This window comes from Artemia franciscana, chromosome 7 (assembly GCF_032884065.1).
Source record: "Artemia franciscana chromosome 7, ASM3288406v1, whole genome shotgun sequence".
NCBI lineage: Eukaryota > Metazoa > Arthropoda > Branchiopoda > Anostraca > Artemiidae > Artemia > Artemia franciscana.
Genome location: NC_088869.1, coordinates 13,967,282 through 13,987,630, shown reverse-complemented (window position 1 = coordinate 13,987,630; position 20,349 = coordinate 13,967,282). Strand labels below are relative to the sequence as shown.

Sequence of the window (20,349 nt, the reverse complement as noted above, 5' to 3'; positions counted from 1 at the left end):
TCAGATGTTCACCAACACGAGGATATATTGAGGTTCCTCGACTTGCTTCTATTAGGTCTTCTTTTCTTTTGTTTATAGAGCTTCCAAGCTTTGGATCAAACTTAAAAAGATATTAAGGATAATGGTAATTTTTAACAGTTTAAATCTGATTTACGTATGGAGTTGCTCGGTAGGTATGCTTTCGAAACAGACTAACTATATTTTCAGTGGGTTATTTTTCTGTTTATTTTAATTTGTTGTTTTGGGGTTTTATGTTGTAGTGTTTCGCTGTTTATTTTTAAGTTGGTTTCGGTAAATGGTCTCATGCTCCGCACTCTTTTCTTTTTATTTATTTTAGCACATCCTCGCAAGCTCCACTTTTGTTGTGCTATTATATAAAAATGACTATTTTCTATGAAATTGTTCTACTACTACTACATGAATGTAAAATCCTCCTTTTAAGTTTTAGATTAACTTACTAACAAGAAAAATGATTCGGCTTAAAGAGTTTCGCTATACTTAAGTAGCTCAAAATAAAAAAATACCGTAGTAGTGCCTGTTGAACGACAGGCGAGAAAAAGAAAAAGTGCAATTACACTCTTTTACGAGGATCAAAGAAAAAATTAATTTCCTCCTATACAAAACTGGAGAGGTTTTATTCTTAATGATGTTTAAATTGATAAAAATAATTGGAAAAAATAATTCATAATTATTGAGGAATACAAATCGAGTTAGTGAATTATTCCCACTTCCTTTTTTATGACATATCCCCATCGCGACTCAGTATTGAAGTTTAAAACAAGGTCAAATTTAAAGGTATCTAGATTTTACATAGAAATGACAATGTATGAAAGAATAAAGATCAAATTGACATTTTTAAGAGAGTGGAGATACATAGGATTACATAAAGGAGAAGAAGCAAGCTCATAAAAAAAACATTGCCGAATTTCTTGAAATGCCGGTCCACCCCTGTGTATATACCAGTAGGCAGAGGAACTTATATAAAGAAGTTGCTTTACTCCAGTCTTCAACAAAACTATACCCCCAACCGCTAGACGAAACGGGTAGACTTACCAAGAATATTATCTTTGAAAATACCCATTTATAAATACATCCACCTTTAGTCAAATCATTTATCTGTCTGAAGGTACACTTTTTACAAATACAAACTATACCCGGAGGTATGACATCGATCCCCCAACCGCTAGACGAAACGGGTAGACTTACCAAGAATATTATCTTTGAAAATACCCATTTATAAATAGATCCACCTTTAGTCAAATCACTAATTCACCTGGAGGTGCACTTTATTCTAATATCAATTTTTTACTTTACGAATGGAAACTTTACCCAATATTTGAGGCGACAAAATGTCAAGGATACAAATTTTCGACCTCACGATCGAGTTTCATCAATCACACGGTCTGGCCAGGGGTTGGTCGGTTTTACACCTTTGGTATATATTTTAGGCAAAAATAAATGAGTTTCTCTGAATTTAAGATCGTAGCAAACTATATTGTTAGAGTACGCTTTGAAAAATAAACTATTAATTTCTTTTCAAGTTCATCGGTTTAACCCTTTTGTATACAAATCGTATTCAGACAAGTTTCTTTCCTAATGTTTCATCTCAAATTTATAGTTTTCCTGTAAAACAATCCTCGCTAGATTTACCTCACATAAGTCTCCCCAATGAATGGGAGACGTTTCTCCCCAATGAAAGACAAGCAAAGTGTTGGTGGGTTAGTCACTGGAAGACATAACAAATTCTACAGACGACGTACGTTGGCAGTATCTAAAATCACATTGATGATATGGCAAGGACTTCTTTCTCTTACTTGTCCTATCTTTCCTTTGTTTTTCTATTTTTTTGTGTTCTCAAATTTTCACATTAGCATACCATTATATTAGCCGTTCATTATACCTATATAAATTCTCTCAGCTTCAAATAGCATGAGAAACTATCCAGAAAGAAAATTTTGGATGTTTTGCCATGTGTTCAAGTAAAGTTTCCTAACTGCTAGCCCCACTGACAGTGGAGAGTCCCCCCCCCCAAAAAAAAGAAGAAAAATGAGCTTCATTTCCATTCGAGAAAATTTGGATTTGAATTAAAAATCTAATTTTATTTATACTTGACCAGAACTTTACGAAAGCATAAGACTTCCTTTGTTTTCAAACATATTTTATTGAATATAAAATAAAATGGATGAAACAAAAGTAATTCAAACCGATGTAAAGCAAAAGTGAAAAGATACTTAAATATAAATATAGTTTTTACGTTTCGCTAGGTAGCGCTGATTGATTTCTCACTTAAGAAACTAGTTATTTTCGCTTATCATTTAGAAGTCTTTTGCACGATCAAATGTATGGAGTGTTAGTGAAAATTCATATCTTCGAAACAATATTAGGAATTATCACTGCAACAAAGAAGTTTTTAAACCTGACCTGTCGAATTGCAAACTATGGAACAACAAAATTTGTAAGCCCAGAATCCTGGACCCGAAGGATGGTAGAATCAACAATTCAATTCCCAAAATTCTTTTTTACAGCAAGAAGTCAAAGTTGCAATCGGAATTGTAAGGTCACGAATCTAATCGTCCAAAGAACAGTATTTTTATGATGGGGATAGTCATTGGGACGATATATTTCGCAATATAGGATACGAAGTTAGATAGAAAAGAATGAAAAAGTTTGTGACAATTTGACTGTGAAGGAAGATTTAGCGACAGTACTAAAATAATTTAAAAAAAAATATCCCATGTGCCGATAGTGTGATAAATGAGTTTCTAAAATATGGTGGTTATGAGGCTACAGATAAACTACTGAAGATTATGAATATAATTTTTGAAAAAGCGGAAGTACCTAGCAATTTTAGGAAAACTCTAATTAAACCCATCAATAAGAAAGATTATAAGAGTTAATATGGTAATTATAGAGGCATTAACCGGGTTTCTGTAGCTAGAAAATTTCTTAGTATGATGATACTTTTTAGATTTCGAGATTTTGTAGATAAAGTTTTAAAAGAAGAACAGAGCGGTTTTAGGAAGGATTGAAGATGGTCAACTTTAGTCCTCCGTTTTACAGATTATGAGCAAGAGTTTGATTCAGCTAAGTCTCATCTTTGTATGGTATACCAGACAAATACACTAAATTGATTAGTACTATGTGCGAGAATAACATTGTTGTGGTTAAGGTAGGAAATAAAGTTAAAAGCTGGTTTCGTACTAAGTCAGGAGATAAGCAGGGTTGCGTTCTATACTCATCTATATGGATCACTTTGATGGACTACGTTTAAGGAGCACAGCAAAGGCAATGGGAGAACGCAGAATCGAATGGGGAAGTAAAACTATCCTAGACTTAGATTATGCTGATGATTTAAGCATCCTAAATGAAAATATTAGTAAATTGATTGAGCTTTTAGATATTTTTTGAGTTCAGGGTGCACGAGTAAGTTTGAAAATTTTTGTTAAGAAGACCAAGTCACTAAGGCTAGGAATAAGTGAAGATGAAAAGGTGATGTTGGGTAGCGAGAAGATCGATCAAATGGACAACTTCACTTACTTAGGTAATATTATTATTAAAGACGATGGGTGCAGTGAAGACGTTAAGAGTAGAACAGAAGAGGTCGAACGGAGGAGGAGTGTACGTAGCCGTGTTGGCCTCAGGCGGCTTGGTGCTGCAGCGAGTTGTTATTAGTACTGTTAGTAGCATGGTAACTGTTATAATTTACAGTTTATCTTGATTTGGCTATTATTCAGCATTTGACTTTGTGCATTTTTGTAATTTGACAAAATAGTAAATGACGTAAAATGTAAGTGACATTACTCTACAAAAATGAGGGACATGTTTTCAAAACAACATAATACCCAAATTCTCTAATGCTGTTTTTATAATTAACCTTAGCTCTCGAATCTAATGAAAAAAGTATCCAAATCAACGGTAAGTTAAAAACTATTTTTTAAGTTAATGTTAATCCATCTAGACCACATGAAGTTTTTCAAAAAGAAGATATTTTATTTCCCTTGCAATGAAACATTTTTCTGTATTATTTATATTTTTTCAATTCTTTCAATGCCAAAAGGGAGTCAAATTTAAAGCGCTTTTCGATAATTCTGTTTTTACATGCTAATTTAAGCTAACTACGTTTGTTCTGAAACTGATCCTTCATTGGCCCTTTTCAGGCGAATATGGTCAAATGCTGCTACCCCTGGTTCCCACTGCTGCGATTTCGCGCAAAATCCTGCGACATGCGACAAAAATCGTGGGACAAGCGACGCAAAACCATCCGTTTTGCTGCCATGTCGGATGCGTTGAATATTTTCAACTGATACGACAAATCGCAGGCGTTGTTATGATAAAAAAAAAATCACAACCAAAGTCATGGAGCTGATTGAAAAGCTAATTTTGGCTGTTCTAGAGTTCCTCGCAGCGACACAAAGTCTGCATTTTTTGTGAACCTTCATCCGATTCTGTCGTACTTCTGTTCCGCCAGAAAAAAAATCGTGTCGGGATTGACGCAGCAGAGGGAACCAGGGACTAGAGCCAGTACCCAAAAACGCAGAACATACTGGTGCCAGAACAAACATATTCGGCTTCCCGTTTCCACGTCCCATAGCCAATTTTGAAAGAAAAGGAGTATGAAAACATGGCTTAATGCATACGGGAATAAAGAAACTTCTATTTCCTTATAAAGATTTAGCATTGGCCTGAATGACGCATCACAGAGGTTTACGTAAGATCCGTAAGAGTATAAACTTGTCTATGATCGCTGGGTTTTCTTTTTGTTGACCAATCATAGAATGTTTTAAATTCTTAAGTTTAGTACCTAACAAAACGAAATAGTAATTTTCACCTGCTATTAGACAATTTTGTCAGCGGTAACTAAAAGGTATTATGTTACACAACATAAATTTAACACAAAAGCAGAAATACTATTTATTTTTTTTCCAAAGAAAAGCGCAAGGAGATCACTTAAAATTATAATATTGTAAGGTCTTTAGTCTTGATGGGTTGTTGGCTGTGGTAAGGTGTTATATTACATATGTTGTATAGGAGGGTAGAAAAACTAAAAAGTATAGGCCAGTGTTTAACACGGTTATTACCAACAAAGTCTTATATGCAGAGAGGAGAAAACTAATAGAAAGAAAAGGAGAAAAAACATAATTTGGAAAAAAGAGAATTTTTTCTTATCATTTTAAGCACTAAAAAAGGAGCGGTAAAACTATGTGGACAAGTGGATGAAACGACGAAGAGGTTTTCAGCAGATGGACTAAAAAAGAAAAAAAGATGGGCTACATTCTTAAAAAAAAGTCAATTCTTGCAATCGTTCTGGTTATTTAATGTTTTATTATTTGTGTCTGAAGATACACCTTTTCAGTACTTTAGACCCCAATCCCCAAGGACAACCTTCTGATCTCCGCAGCTTAAAATCTTGAAGACTCGCCGACAACATTCCAGGGCTATATGCGAGACAACAAGCAGTGAAAGCTGTTTTCTAACATCAGGGCGGTTCAAAAGGGGGAGGGAAAAGACCAGGGAAAGCTGCCCCAGGCACCGTGACTGGGGAGGGGGCGGTTGGTGGGACACCACGGCTGGTTTTTCATGTATAACTGAGTCACGAGGGGGTGCCGTAATTAATTTTGCCCCGAGAGCCTCCAACCCTAGGAACGGCCCTTCTGACACGTAGTTGAAGCTTTTAATCAGGTATCATTCTTTAACAATTCGAAATATATTATTTTCTACCGGTTCCCCGGCGACTCACTAACATTTGCAATTACATCATTATACTACTTCGTCGCTGTTACGCCTTGGGGTCGACGACATTTTCGAATTTCTGAAATAATTGCCAAAACCGTTTGCTGAGCTGCATTCTCAAGGGAGGACGAGCAGTGCAGTTTTTGTTGAATCATACTTCAATCCTCCAGATCTACATTACCCTGCTGATCCCCCCTTTGAGAACAGCTTAGCAAGCACTTTTAAGCAATTACAGGTGGGATTAATATCAGAAGTGACCTTTAGGCGTAACAGCGACGATACATGTATTTACAAGAACTATTATTACTGAAGAGTTGAAGCGTATTAAAAACCTAGAATAATGATTGAAATTTGCTATCAATTATTTTATATTATCCCCCGAAAATATTTATACTTCTATACTGGTTGATTTCTTTAGTGTGAAGTATTCTATTATTCAGTACTAAAATAAAGATACTATCGCACAAAGAATCAAGTCTAATTTACAAAAAAAAGAAAAAAAAGAATTGCAATGAAAGTGGTTAAAAAGTTGAATTTTGTTAACTCGTTTGCTTTCTTTATTTTCTATGCTTGTGACTAACATAATTGGGTTATAATTTAAAAAAAAAATTGTCAGGTCAAAATAACAAGACCTCTTAGCGCCATTTCGTACACTTGATAATGTCGGAAACTCCCAGCTAATCATTAATCTTGGAACAATAACATACTGTCATACAACGGCCTAAAAGCGTCACAGAAGAAACAACAACCTAAACTGAAGCGCCATGTTAGCGATAATCCCAAGAGAGTATACTTTTTTTTACTTGAGGCAAATCAGGCATTTCTCACGAGACTGATTATAATCATTAGGGTTTATTAAAGGTGCCCAATGATATACATAGTTTGGTAAGCGTTTTGTTTCAGGGCATGATTCTATTTGTAACTTTCAGGATGTTTTTTAGAGGGGGGGGGGAGGGTAATTGACTTAACCTTTTTTTGGGGGAGGGACTGGAATAGGCAAGATGTTTTTCCTCCAGCCCTATAAAAGAGTATACACAGCATTTTTTTTAATGCCATTCGTCTGACAGGCTAGTTTTAATATTTTCTCACTGAAAAGACACGAGGGTAAATGGAACGACACTGTATATTTAGGTCATAGAAGTTATATCTTAGGTCTCAAAATAAATAAACATATTTCTTTGAACAGGGACTTAGGGGAATACTCACTAAATTCTTTATACTCAAATTTAATTAAAAATGATCTAACAAAATATTTTACTAAACCAATTTATAATAGTACTGAACCAACTACGAAAAGGCCTTTGAGACAGGCTGCTAAACAAGCAAGATTAGCTTTAAGAAATTGCATCTAATCATTTTATTCTCTTTAGTTTGAATGAGCTTATATTTCTTCATTTCATTCTTTTCGCCAGTCCTGGTTAAACTTCGCTGAAGTAAGGATGCTAGGGCTATATTTAAAAAAAAAAATTGTTTTAATAAGTGTTTTTATATTCAGTTTTAATTCTCACAATTTGATGTAAGTTCTTTTATATATATATATAGTATTGTATTGTGCTGAAGACGGCCCTTGGACATAGGGCCGAAATATCTACATAAATAATTTCCATTGTCTTGAAAAAACTTTCCCTATTGTTTCTACGTTGTATTTGTTTGCAATATCTCGACAACGACTTTGAGTTTCCATGTATTGATGAGAAAAGGTCACAGAAGGATGGGACGAATCACATAGTCAGGAGACAATAACGGGGTATCATAACCTAAGCAGTAAATGTGTAAGGAAAAACAACAACCTAGACTGAAACGTCAGTACGTTTGCGATAACCACTAGAAAGTATATGTTTTTTGCAAGAGGACAAAGGGTGTGTTTCTCAAAATAGATACAGTTTAAAGTTGGTGATTTTCATTAATAGGGGCTAAACATTATACTTAGTTTGGTAAATACCGTCTCCCAGCTGGGGGATCGAATTGAGACCTTCAGAAAACGTATTTTCTTGGGAAGGGAGGAGGAGGTGACGATACTTAGTGTTTTTTTGGGGAGGGAGGCAAGATATTTTTTCTCCAGCCTTCACAAAAGAGTATCCAGCCTTCACAAATCCAAGATAAGCTGTCCGATGAGTTATCGAATCGGGTAATCCTACCCACTGCTATTCTCGTTCTCAAGCGGTTGTATTTTGCATGTTATTGATTGAAATTCAACGAACTGTGCCATATACACTCAGTTGAATATTTGACAAGAGAAAACTACACATTGAATATTACACAATATGTGACATTACATATTGAAAACTAACAATGTACACTGCAAATTGAATATTAGCCAAGTGTATACTTTGCCAATATAAAAAACAGCTATCCGAGTCTATACTACTATGTTAGCCATCTACACGCTAGAGCTTACTTGATGATTACACCGTATTAAAACTGAGTTTAACTAAATATAGTCGCCAATAATCTGAGCCTTTCAACAATGAACTATGTCCACTTAAAAAAAGAAATTTCATTTTAGTACATTTTTCACTTCTATCACAGATGGAAACTCTTCTACAGCAACTGTTATCGTAGCCAAAGCTTCAGACGAAGTGCATCACGACCATTAAGATAATAGCGAAATAGCCTTTTGTCCCTCACAAAGCCAAGATTTTCGTATAGTTTCTGTGCTGCTTTATTCGTTATCTCAGTCTCCAGAACAACCTGAAAAATATGATGAAAAATAGTGTCATAATAATTAAGGAAGTAATTTGTTATAAACATTGAAAGTCAGTAATATTAGTGCTAACAAGTTTGAAAAGCTTTGAGGTACTTAACAATTATATAAAGTAAGAAGACCTTGCTTTTCATTAGGAAATAGAAAAACAGTAATTTGTTAGGAAATGGGAAATTGTAAATAAAAGGAATAATTTATTAGATATACGGTCTTTTGCGATGTTAGTGTCTTTAGGGGTCTTTTATGATGTTAAGCCAAGCAGCATTTTAGCAGCTTTGACAACTTGTTCCTACGACGGGATGTTGAGTTGCCATTTTAACGAGAATTTAGTGAATCTGATGGTCTCAAAATAAAGTGCGTGTTTCTAGATATGCTAAGTTTCTGCTGCAAGTTCCGTGGGCCCATAATTTAGACTAATAACTAAATTTATTATATCAGATCCATCTCCAAAGCTAAGTGAGCTTAACGCTCATTTGTGCTGTTTGCAAACTGGCAAAATTTTTCTTTTTGATGACAAAATGGTGTTGTTTTTCATATCTTGGTTTCCTTTTCTTTCCATTTTCTTATTCTCTTATTCATTTTCTTATTATTCAATTTCTTATTATTATTCATTTTCATTTTCATTATTCATTTCATTATTCATTTTCATTATTCATTTTCTCTTATTCAATTTCTTATTATTATCTTATTCATTTTATTATTTCCTTTTCTTTTCCATTTTTCTTATTTGTACGATGAGTTATAAGCAGATAGATGTGAACATACAAACATATTTTGACAAACAAATCTATTAAAAGACCATTCATAAAAAAATATATTCTAGGTTCAAACAAAAGACTACGATGAACAGAAAATGGATAAATCCTTAGCTACTTAGTCAGAGATCTCCCAAGAATCTTGATGTGAATTTAAAGCCATTTCTTCATAGATCTGGTTGTTATGCTAACGTCAGAGATGTTGCTATATTTCTTCTTTTTGGTTTACCAAGTTTCAAAACATAATATGTACAACCATCCTCCAGACACGGAGGGGAGGGCAGCTGGAACTGCTCCTTGTAAAGAAGAGAGGCAGCTGGAACTGCCCGCCAGTCTAGTAATTCTATACTAAACTTCTTCAAAATTTAAATGAACTGTACAATTTTTTTTTTTTTTTTTACTTTAGATGGCTACCACAAGTCCAAATGGGACAAACTTACACTTTAAAGTCAAAATTATATATAAAAACAATAAAAATAAATATGATAGGATTAGACACAAAAAATGGGTGTATAGATCAACATTTTAAAGAGAATAAAATCAATCAAAAGTAGAGGAATTTAAAGAATTGTTGTTGTTATATACGAGTGGAGTTTTCTACATGCTAAAAAGGAAACAAGGTGAAGAATTGCTTGATTTTTCGGAGAGCAACTACTCAGCTGATGTGGATGAGGATGAGCACTATTTTGAGGCACTATTACATCACTAGCAACTGATGAGGATGAGGATAGGCACTATTTTCCATATAAAGTAACAATAAAAAAATAGTCGCTTTGACGGGTCAAAGGAAATTGAGACTATTTTTATGAAGCCATATTGATATATGGACCAAAGAGTACTTTTACACATTTAACCTACCAAGAGAAAATCTTGCCTTGACATGCATTAACATTTAGCGCGAGCTATAACAAACCACCTTTATTAGTGAGCAAGTATTGCAGAAAACAACAGCTCCAGTTTTTTTTATAGCCATTCTATCCTTGTTGGAAAATGCTGCTGGGTTTTGGATATTTGGACAAAGAAGTCTTCATTTGGCCTATGTTAAAAAAGCCTCATCAGAGAACAAAACCGCACAAGACCAACAAAGCTGTGTATAGTTTTTTGGTTGTATGCAACAAGTGGGTTTGATCCACAGTTCCTAGAGGTTCCAGACTTTCATCAACTGTACTGTCACAAGAAGTTAATATTTAGGGATAGTTAAACAAAATACTTTTCTCAAAACGATTCGATTTACACGAATCAAGAGAGGGAGAAAAAACTGGCAGTACTAACATACCTCGTCTGCACCATCTTGTTGCATTGCCAAAACAGCACGAGCTACTAACCCCGTGCCTATTTTCTTCTTTCGAAATAATTCATCCACAGCCAGCATGGCAATGTATCCTCGCTTGAATATTTTCTTATGATAATCCAATTTACAAACGATAGCACCAACACACTGATCTTCATGCTTTGCCTAAAAAGTTCAATATTGAAATCAATAGTAACTGGTCGGAAAGGTAAAAATTGATGTTAACAGCAAGTGATCAAACATTAATGGGCATGATCACCAAAACTACCACAGAGGAAGGTAGGGGAGCCTCTACAGCTTGACCCCACTCTCCCCCTAGAAGACCGAAAATAAGTCGTCCAAAATTATTAAGCACTTCGGGCAAAACAAAGCAATAAAACTGTGTCCATTAAGTCAAATCTTCGAAAAGGTGTGTTTCATTAGCGTTTTACCGAAAACAGAACATAATTTGGACATCAATTATAAAATTTAAAAAATCAAAATATTGTTCAAACTTCCAGGAATCTTATTATAATATCATTATTTGCATAACAACCAATTTAATTTCAATAATCTATCACGCAGCAAACTTTCCTCGAAATTTCCGTCCCTTCAAATCTACAGATAATCCATCACCTAGCCCGTGGTAGCACAGTTGATTGATGTTCTGATTGACCGAGAGTTCAATTCCAACTGCCGCAGAGGTGGGCGACAGGCCTGCTACCAGTCCCTATAAAAAGAACATAGAAACTGAAGCACCAATTCGATGACCTATGCTCCATTAATGGCTCCGGGGAGTCTTTATCCTTTATCCTTTAATCAATCGTCTAAACTTGACTTTAATATTAAGCGATCTATATAGTTTTCAGTGAAGCACAAATAAAACTACAGCCTTTTGGGAGGTTTGACGAGGGCGAAAAAGCCATCATTATTATTTACAATAATTTTTTGAGTGTTCCGGGTCTCAATTCTTGATACATAGCATCATTTTCTTCCCATCTAACATCACATATGGGCTAATTTCTTTTCATTTTGAGCTTCAAATTGACTTTTTATAGTGTGAACTCTTTGCAATTCAACTTTTTTAGTTTAATCTTTAAGTTTTACCAGTTTTTTACTTTTCTAACTTAATCTGACACAAATTTTATAAATACTTTGACTAAAGAATGATTTTTCATTCTGTTATTGGTGTTTTGGCATTGTTTGCCAGTTTTTTTTTAGTTTTCTTGTTTCTTTTATGACTTCAAAATTCGAATTCGACCCTTCGGGGCTTATGATAGAAATTTGCTATCAAATTTAAAGTTTGAATATAAATTTGACATAGCTGCAGTCTATGAAACTAAAGATGATGCTATAGGATGATGTGGCTGTGAGTTTTTTAACTTTAAAGATTCAGATGATGAGTGGGAAATGTTAGAGAAAAGTTTTGAATATGAGCTGAAGGACGCCAAATTGTGTTAATAAAACGAAGAAAAGGGAAGGTGAATAATGTTGACCAAAAAGTATTACACTTGGAAAAAGGAAAGAGCAGTACTGTGTCAAAAACAGCCAAAAAAAGGAAAACCAGAGGACGATGTAAAAAAGCATTACTCATCACAAGACACCGCAGTACTTGCAGCAGCAGTGCTATTAAAGCTGGGCAGATCGCCAGAAATTACAGAGAGGAAAAAAACTACGTGGAAACACTCAGAAATAGAATTGAAGCATTGAAATAAACAACAGAAAGATAATGGAGGACATATTCCGTTATAAATTCCTAATTCAAAGTTGAATCAGCATCTTGAATATTCAGTTTTGGAAATCCTATGCATTGGTGGCCTAAATTCTTGGCAACTTCGTAGAAATTTACAGTATTCCGGTTTTAAACGAATGAGCAACATTTATTTGGAGTAGCATTTCATTCCTCGTTGAATGAACATCTCTACTGTGCACTGTTTGCTAGCTAGTTGCTGACGTCACAAAAGTAACTGTGATTTTTGAATACAGATAGATTTGATTTGGATAATTTGAATAGCAGCAGTTTGGGACATCGGAATACGGTGGAAAAAAACTGATAGGCTCCCATGTTCCGCGGACCCCATCCATTAAGGATGTCTGCCTCCGCATACCGTGGCCCTGTCTCCTAAACGTAAGTAAACTTTCGTTTTATTGGAACCATTTCAGACTACCAAACGCAACGTCAAACAACCAGGCACCGTCGCCCGTTGCACCAGTTCTCGTTAAATTTGCGACTAAAGATATGGCGCATACTATTTTCAAACGAAATTGAAGCTCGCTAATTCAGGTATATTCGTTACTGAATATCTTACGCAAGGAAAAAAAAATCACTTCTTGAAGGCGCAAGATATGGTTTAAAGAACGTGTGGACTAATCGTGGCCATTTACAAGCCTGAACAAGCTGATAACCACCCAAACGCAGACGTTCGCTTGTTGAAACCATTTAGTTTTAAGTCTATTTGTGATTTTGTCTTTCTCTCTTTTTTTTCAATATATCAGTTCTAATTTCATATTTGGTTCTTTATTTTTCTAGGCGGAAAGAAAAAATTAGTTTATTTTTTATATATGTTGAATGATATTTCTTCATTGAAGACATTTATGTGTAGACATTTATCCGCTTTGCATTTTGTTAGTCGCCTGTTCTCACAAGTCATTGCGTCAGTTGGGGATTTCAATCCTTTGTTACTTGAAAAATATTTTAGTTGATGGTCTAATGGGTACATTGAGGGTACTCAATTGGTACTATACCCAGTTACAAAATGGAGCGACTAAATCACAGAAGGATGCCAGAGGGTGGTCAAGTAATGTATATTTCTGATGCTTTTCCCTATTCTGTTTGAATCGGTCTGTCAAGGAATGATGAAGGGATTTTTGAATCCTAATTTATTGAAATCAAATCACAAAATAAGGTTTTGATAATTGGTCATATTTATAGATCTCCAAGTGGATCGGTCCCTTCTTTTCTTCAGGTCCTATCTGACGTCTTTGATTTAATAGGCAGACGTTCGTGTGAACTTGTAATAATGGAAGACTTTAACTTAAATCTAATTGATACGGCGTCTTCTACCACGGTAGATTTTCTCTCAAATATGCTCGCTGCTGGAGTTCTACCAACACCTGTATGCCGATACATTTAACTGATATGTCATCGTCTTTAACGGATATTATTTTTTCGTCCCTTAATTTCGTTCGGAATCCTGTTGTAGTGAGTGATATTTCAGACCATTTTCCTGTTGTTTCCAGTTTTAACCTTGAAAAAACGTTGAGTAGGAATACTCGAGCATCTTTTTCTTTTAGGTTTGGTCTGAATGAACTGATCCGCCTTAGATCCCATTTAGCTGAGAAGACATGGAACATTTTTGGGTAGGATAATCATTTTTGTTCATAGCTTGATTCCTTTTATAAGTCAGTGAAAGAGTCTATTTTTGACGTATGTGCTCTGTTCTCCTATACTTCAAGGTCAAAAAGATCTATATCCTCTTAACTTATGGACGACTCTTGGCCTTCTAAAGAGTTTGAAAAAAAAAATAATCTTTGGAAAACTTTTAAGTCAGCAAAGCCATCTTTGAACGCTGCACATCTTCAACAGTTCAAACTCTACAGGAATGTTTTTAACTCTTTGTGCCGGAAGGCCAAATTCCTCTGTTACTTCAAAAAATTCTCTGACTGTGGGGAATATATTCGAAAAACTTGGCAATGATCAATTCTGTCCTCAAACGTTCTTCTCCAGCTCCTTCTATCCCTACAAGTCTTGTAGTTGGTGATGAGCGTGTTCAATACGTTCAAGTAGCATTTATATCAGATTTTGCTGATATTGGGAAAATTACTGCTTCTTCAGTCAGGTCTTCGTAGTCACAAACCAGATTAGAAATTTTTATCTTGGTCCGCCTTATCTCAAATCGATGGTGTTATATCCTGCTTCTGATGTTGAAATAGCCAGGATTGTAAATAGCTTGACAGGTTCTTCGTCGTCTGGCCCTGACTGCATTCCAACTATTGTAGTTGAGTTCATTATTCCTTCAATTATTTCTCCATCGACGAAGCTTATAAATCTTCCTTTTGAAAATGGGATTTTCACCAGTTCTCTTAAGCGAGCTAGGCTAATTGTTTTACATAAAGTTGGACCACGAAATAATCCAGCCAATTATCACCCTATATCGTTGCTATCTGTTTTCAGCAAAACTTTTGAAAAGACCATGCTTTCCCGTCTACTTGCCTTTCTGCCGAAGCAAGGACCTTAGTAGTCAAGAAGCGTCGTTAACCCGATTTCTTACATGCATACTTGGTTTTCTAGAGGTTAAAAGATTTTTCATGATTTCCAGTTTGGCTTCCAAGGTAAAAATTCTACGGAGCAAGTGTGTGTATCGCTTTTAAATTTTCTTCACACCGCGCTTGACTCTGGTTGGATTCCTGCTGCTATATTCCTGGATGTCCGTAAGGCTTTTGATTGTTTAACGCATGATATTCTGCTCTATAAGCTATCACAAAATGGTTTGAGGACAGGCTCATGCTTGGTTTGATTCCTATTTGTCAGGTAGAACTATCTCCGCAGACCTTTACCACTTTTCGTATGAAGTTGATTTTGTTGTTCCTCAAGACACTGTTCTTGGGCCGTTTCTCTTTTTGGTTTATGTTTTTTGGTTTACCTCATAGTTTCAGTTAAGAAACAGAAACCTACAGTCTGCTGTTACCTAGTGTCATCCTGAATATTCCAATGCTAAAAAAAGTCAATTGCTTTCGCAGGATAACGATACTCTCATTGCTTTCACTGATGACAGTATCTTTGGTACTGCAGTAGGAACAGAGTCTGACATGCTCCAAAATTAGTGGACCTTTTAGAGAGTCATTCTTTGGTTCGATGCTAATTGCCTTGCCCTAAATGTTGCCAAGTCAAGTTTTTTACTTTTTCCCATATTTCTATGGCGTGCCCTAACTTAACTGATATCAAGCTTTCAAGGGGTTCTCTAAGTAGACCTAAGGATCGGTATGACCGATTTCTTGGTATTCTTCTCGATGAAAACATTTCATTGAAGCACCATATTGGATTAATCAATACGATAATCTCAAGGAGTCTTGGAATTTTGAGGAAGCTAAAACACATTTTTCATGGTTCAGTTTTAAAAGTTCTGTTGCATTGCTTAGTTCACTCCTACCTCTCTTATTGTCCTACTCTATGGATGCCAACTTTTTCTTCTTTTCTAAAACCACAATCTAATTTATATGGTAAGGCAAGAAGGCTTATATAAGAAACAAATTGTTCGACAACTAACCCAACTAGCCCATTACTTGATTTGCAGTCTCTTCACATTTTACTATGTTAACTGATTTTGAGCTAGGTTCGTTTGGGCTTAGTAAGCATGCGCGTGCACGCTTACTACACCCAAATGAACCTAGCTCAAAATCAGTAGACAAAATGTAACCTAAGTAAAAAATCAGTTGTAGTGCCATTAACAACTTTAAAATTTTTTAGTGACTGGGATTTTTTTACAAGATTTTGTTAATAGGTTGTGCGATTTTGATAATACCATAGAAGGAATTGATAATGCAATAGAGGATTCTCATTATATCAGACGAGAATCTCATAATGTAGTGCAAAATGTTTGACAAAATCAGACAAGATTTTGGTAATACTTGATAATATTTTGATAGTACCAGACACGATTCTGCTAAATCCATTCTAATTTTAGATAATGATTTGCAAGATATAGGTAATAGTAGAAAGGATTCTCATAATATCTCACATGACTTTCTTAATGCAAAACAAGTTTTTTTTTAATTTAACAGGAATTGGTAATATCAACCAAGACTTTGATAATATCATGTAAGGTTTTGATAATATTTGACAAGGTCTTGATAATCTTGATAATAGAAGATATGATTTTGGTTGGACTATGTTAAGTTTCGTTAACAGATAAGATGATTTTGATAGCTTCATATAAGATTTAGGTAATAGCAGTCACGCTTTGATTATAGCTGAAAATATTTCGTTAACAGCTAGCATGGTTAAATGGTAATACCTAGCAAGATTTTGATAATACCATGTATGGTTTGGATATTGTCATAAAGGATTCTCATTAAACCGATTGAGATTTTGATATGGATTATGTGATTTGATGTGGTGCGAGATGTTTCATAATATCAGACAAGATTTTAACAGTATAATACAAGAATATGATACCATCTGACAATGATACTAGTATGATACTGATATTATAGTAGTAAGGCTTGGCAAGATTTTGATAATCTTGATAATAACAAGCATGATTTGAAAGCATTATGTTAAAGTGGGTGTTAGCAGACACGATTTAGATAACATCATGTCAGATTTGACGAAACTAGAACGTTTTGATAAAACCAGAAAAATATTTTTGTAAATATCAGGTAAATTTTCATAATACCATACATGATTTTGTTAATAACTTGCATGTTTTTGATAATACTATGGCAACTTTTGATAGTATTATAGAAGATTCTCAGTATACCATCTGGGGGTCTGTTAATGTAGCACAAATACTTGTAAATAACTTGCAAGATTTAGGCAATTCCAGAAAGGATTTTCATAACACCTCGCAAGACTTTGAAAGTGCAAGACCAGATTTTGTAGTATTTAAACGATTTGGTAATATCATGCAAGAATTTGATTATATCATGTAAAGTTTTGACAATATTTGACAAGATTTTGATAATCTGATAGTCTCATGCACTAGTTTAGTAATAAATTGCAAGATTTTTATAATCTTGATGACAGACATAATTTGAACGCACTATGTTAAATTTGATAAAAGAAGACACGATGTAGATATAATCATGTCAGATTTGACGATATTAAACACGCCGAGATTTTGATAATGTTGTGCAAGATGTTTCATGGTATCAGGCAAGATTTTAATAGTATCATACAAGAGTCTGCTAATACTTGGCAAGACTTTGTTAATATCATGTAAGGTTTTCATTCAATTAGACAATATTTTGATAATCTTAATAAAAGCAGACACGAATTTGATAGCAATATGTTACGTTTTGCTAGTAGGTAACATGATTTTGATAGCATCATATTAAAATTTGGCAATAGCAGTTACGTTTTGATTGTTACTGAAGATAATTCGTTAATAACTTGCAAGATTAGGATAATACCAAGTAAAATTTTGGTAATAACTTGCATGATTCTGATAATATCGTGTGGCTTTGATAATGCAACAGAAGATTTTTTTGTATCAGGAGAGATTTTGACAGTGTGGGGCAAGATGTTTGATAATATTTGACAAGATTTTGCGAGAATCATTCTAGACTTTGATAATAACTTGCAAGATTTAGGTAATGCCCGAAAGAATTCTCATAATATCTCACTAGACTTTGATAATGCAGGACAAGATTTTGTAACATTTAACACGATTTAGTAACATCATAAAAGACTCTGATAATACCATGTAAGGTTTTGATGATATTTGACAGGCTCTTGTTATTCTTGATAATACCACGCCCGTTTTGATAGCAGATTGTTCAGTTTCTTTAATAGATAACATGAATTTCATAGCATATTTTAGTAATATCAGTCACGTTTTGATTGTTGCTAAAGATATTTTGTAAATAACTTGTGAGACTACGATAATACATTAAGATTCCGCTAATAACTTGCATGATTCTGATAGTATCTTGTGTAGTTTTGATAATGCAATAGAAGATTCATGTTACATCAGGAGAGATTTTGATAGTGTAGTGCAAGATTTTTCATAATATCAGGCTAGATTTTGATGATATCACACAAGAGTTGGTGATATTTGGCAAGATTTTGATAATCTTGATAATAGCAGACACGATTTCGATAGAACTATGTTAAGCTTCGTTAACAGGTAAGATGATTTTGATAGCATCAAATTAGATTTCGGTGATAGCAGTCACGTTTTGATTGTTGCTGAAGATATTTCGTCAATAACTTGCAAGATTACGAGAATACCATTTAAGATTTTGGAAATAACTTGCATGATTCTGCTAGTATCGTGCGTGGTTTTAATAATGCAATAGAAGATTCTTGTTATATCAGGAGAGATTTTGATAATGTAGGACAAGATGTTTGATAATATCAGAAAAGCTTTTGCGAGAACCATTCTAGATTTTGATACTAACTTGCAACATGGATGACGTAATTTCACTTTGGAATTAAGGGGAAATTGAACTTCTTTTAAGAAGTTCTAATTAAGGGGAAATTGAAGCTTTTTAGATCATCTTAATACTTATGATAGAAATTTTTAGTTTACGCTAGAAATTAAAATTAAAAATAAACTACCGTTTTTAGATGCGTTAATTATTCGTAATACTGATAAACCGGATTTTAACGTCTACAGAAAACCAACGCAAAACAAAAGATATCTTCATTTTAATTCAAATCACCTCCCATAAGTTGAAAGAGCCGTTGCAACTTCTGTCAATGACCGTGCCCTGAACATTTGCTCCAATTCGTATGTAAATGCAGAAATAAATTTTACCAGATACATTCTTTTTGGTAATGGATACCCCATTCCTTTTGTCAATAATATAATTGACCATAGAATAAAAAGACATTCCCTTAGAACCGAAGATATATCATAATGTGAGGCTCCTAATAAGCCTTCAAATATTATTCCTTGCATGCCAAAAATCACACAAAAAAGAAACGTTTGCACAAAAAATAATCTGTACGTAGATTTGACTAATAATTTAAAAATCATAAATTTCTTAAACTCCGGTAACGATAAAACCCAAGTTACTCGCCGAAGAGGGGTTTATCAAATACCATGGGACTATTGGCAATTACTGCGTTGGCAGAACCCAACAGAATTTAGAAAAACGGCTAATAACAATTCTAATAACTCCTTTGATTCTGCTTTAGAAAACCCTTCTCTCATTAGTGATGATTTGGCGATAAAATAGGTGGTTTGGCAATCAATCGAAATAAATCTAAAAATTATATTTTTTTAAATAGGGGCTTGGGGGAGTATTCACACATTCTTTATACTCAAAGTTAATTAAAAATGACCTAACAAAATATTTCACTAAACCAATTTATAATAATATTGAATCAGTTACAAAAAGGCCTATGAGGCAAGCTGCCGACTAAGCAAGAATACCTTTGAAAACTTGTATTTAATTGTTTTGTTAAGTTTTGTTCGAATGAATTTAACATCTCATATCATTTTATTTATCAGTCTTGATTGAAATTCGTTGAAGTAAGATTGTTAGGGCTGTTTTAAAAAGAAAACTTCCCCTATTGTTTCTATGTTGCGTTTGTTTGAACTTGCAAGATTTAGGTAATGCCCGAAGTTGGTGAAATCAGAACTGTGTAGTTTGGGGGAGGGGGCAGAAGTGGTGGTAATGGAACCAGAATCGAGACCGGTGGGACTGGCATTGGAATCGGTGAGACCAGGACCGGAACTGGAACCGGGGTGGGAGACAGCAGAATCGGAACTAGAACCACCGTAAGCGGTTGGGGGACCAGAAGCGGGGAAAGGAGAATTTGTTATCCCTTTATTAAAAAATCTAAAAAAATGTCTTAGGAATGATGAGGGGTACCAAAGCTTGCCAAAGGGCCAGTCATAGTGTGGCACGGTAGTGTGAATTGACATGATGTATCATCGTAGCTTGGCTTGCAAAAAATATGATTAAATGGAATTAATGCATGTTTTTAATAAGAAAATATCTGGAAAATGTATCAGGAATGTTGAGGGAGTAATAGAGAGTGCTAGATGCTCGTCATAGTGTGGCGCAATGGCGTGAACTGAAATGAAGTATCACGGAGGGTTGCCTTGCTAAATCATAAACCAATGGATTTCTTTCAATGGAATTCATGATTCTTTTTGCTTGTATTTTATCCTTTATAAGCTTTTTTCGTGTTTTGTATTTTCAATTTTTTTAGCTTT

At 34.5% G+C, this 20,349-nt stretch overlaps 1 protein-coding gene across 3 annotated transcripts in view; it reads right to left on the bottom strand.

Annotated features, from left to right (window-relative positions):
• Nucleotides 1–5,302: 5,302 nt before the first annotated feature.
• Nucleotides 5,303–20,349, bottom strand: part of LOC136028873 (N-alpha-acetyltransferase 30-like) — a 34,836-nt gene continuing 19,789 nt past the window's right edge. For all 3 annotated transcript variants that reach the window (XM_065706817.1, XM_065706816.1, XM_065706815.1), the window contains exons 3-4: nt 10,466–10,645; nt 5,303–8,421 (exon numbers count right to left, since the gene is read on the bottom strand). In XM_065706817.1, coding sequence (XP_065562889.1) covers nt 8,284–8,421; nt 10,466–10,645 — 318 coding nt within the window. In that variant the 3' untranslated portion in view covers nt 5,303–8,283. The remainder of the gene's footprint in view (nt 8,422–10,465; nt 10,646–20,349) is intronic.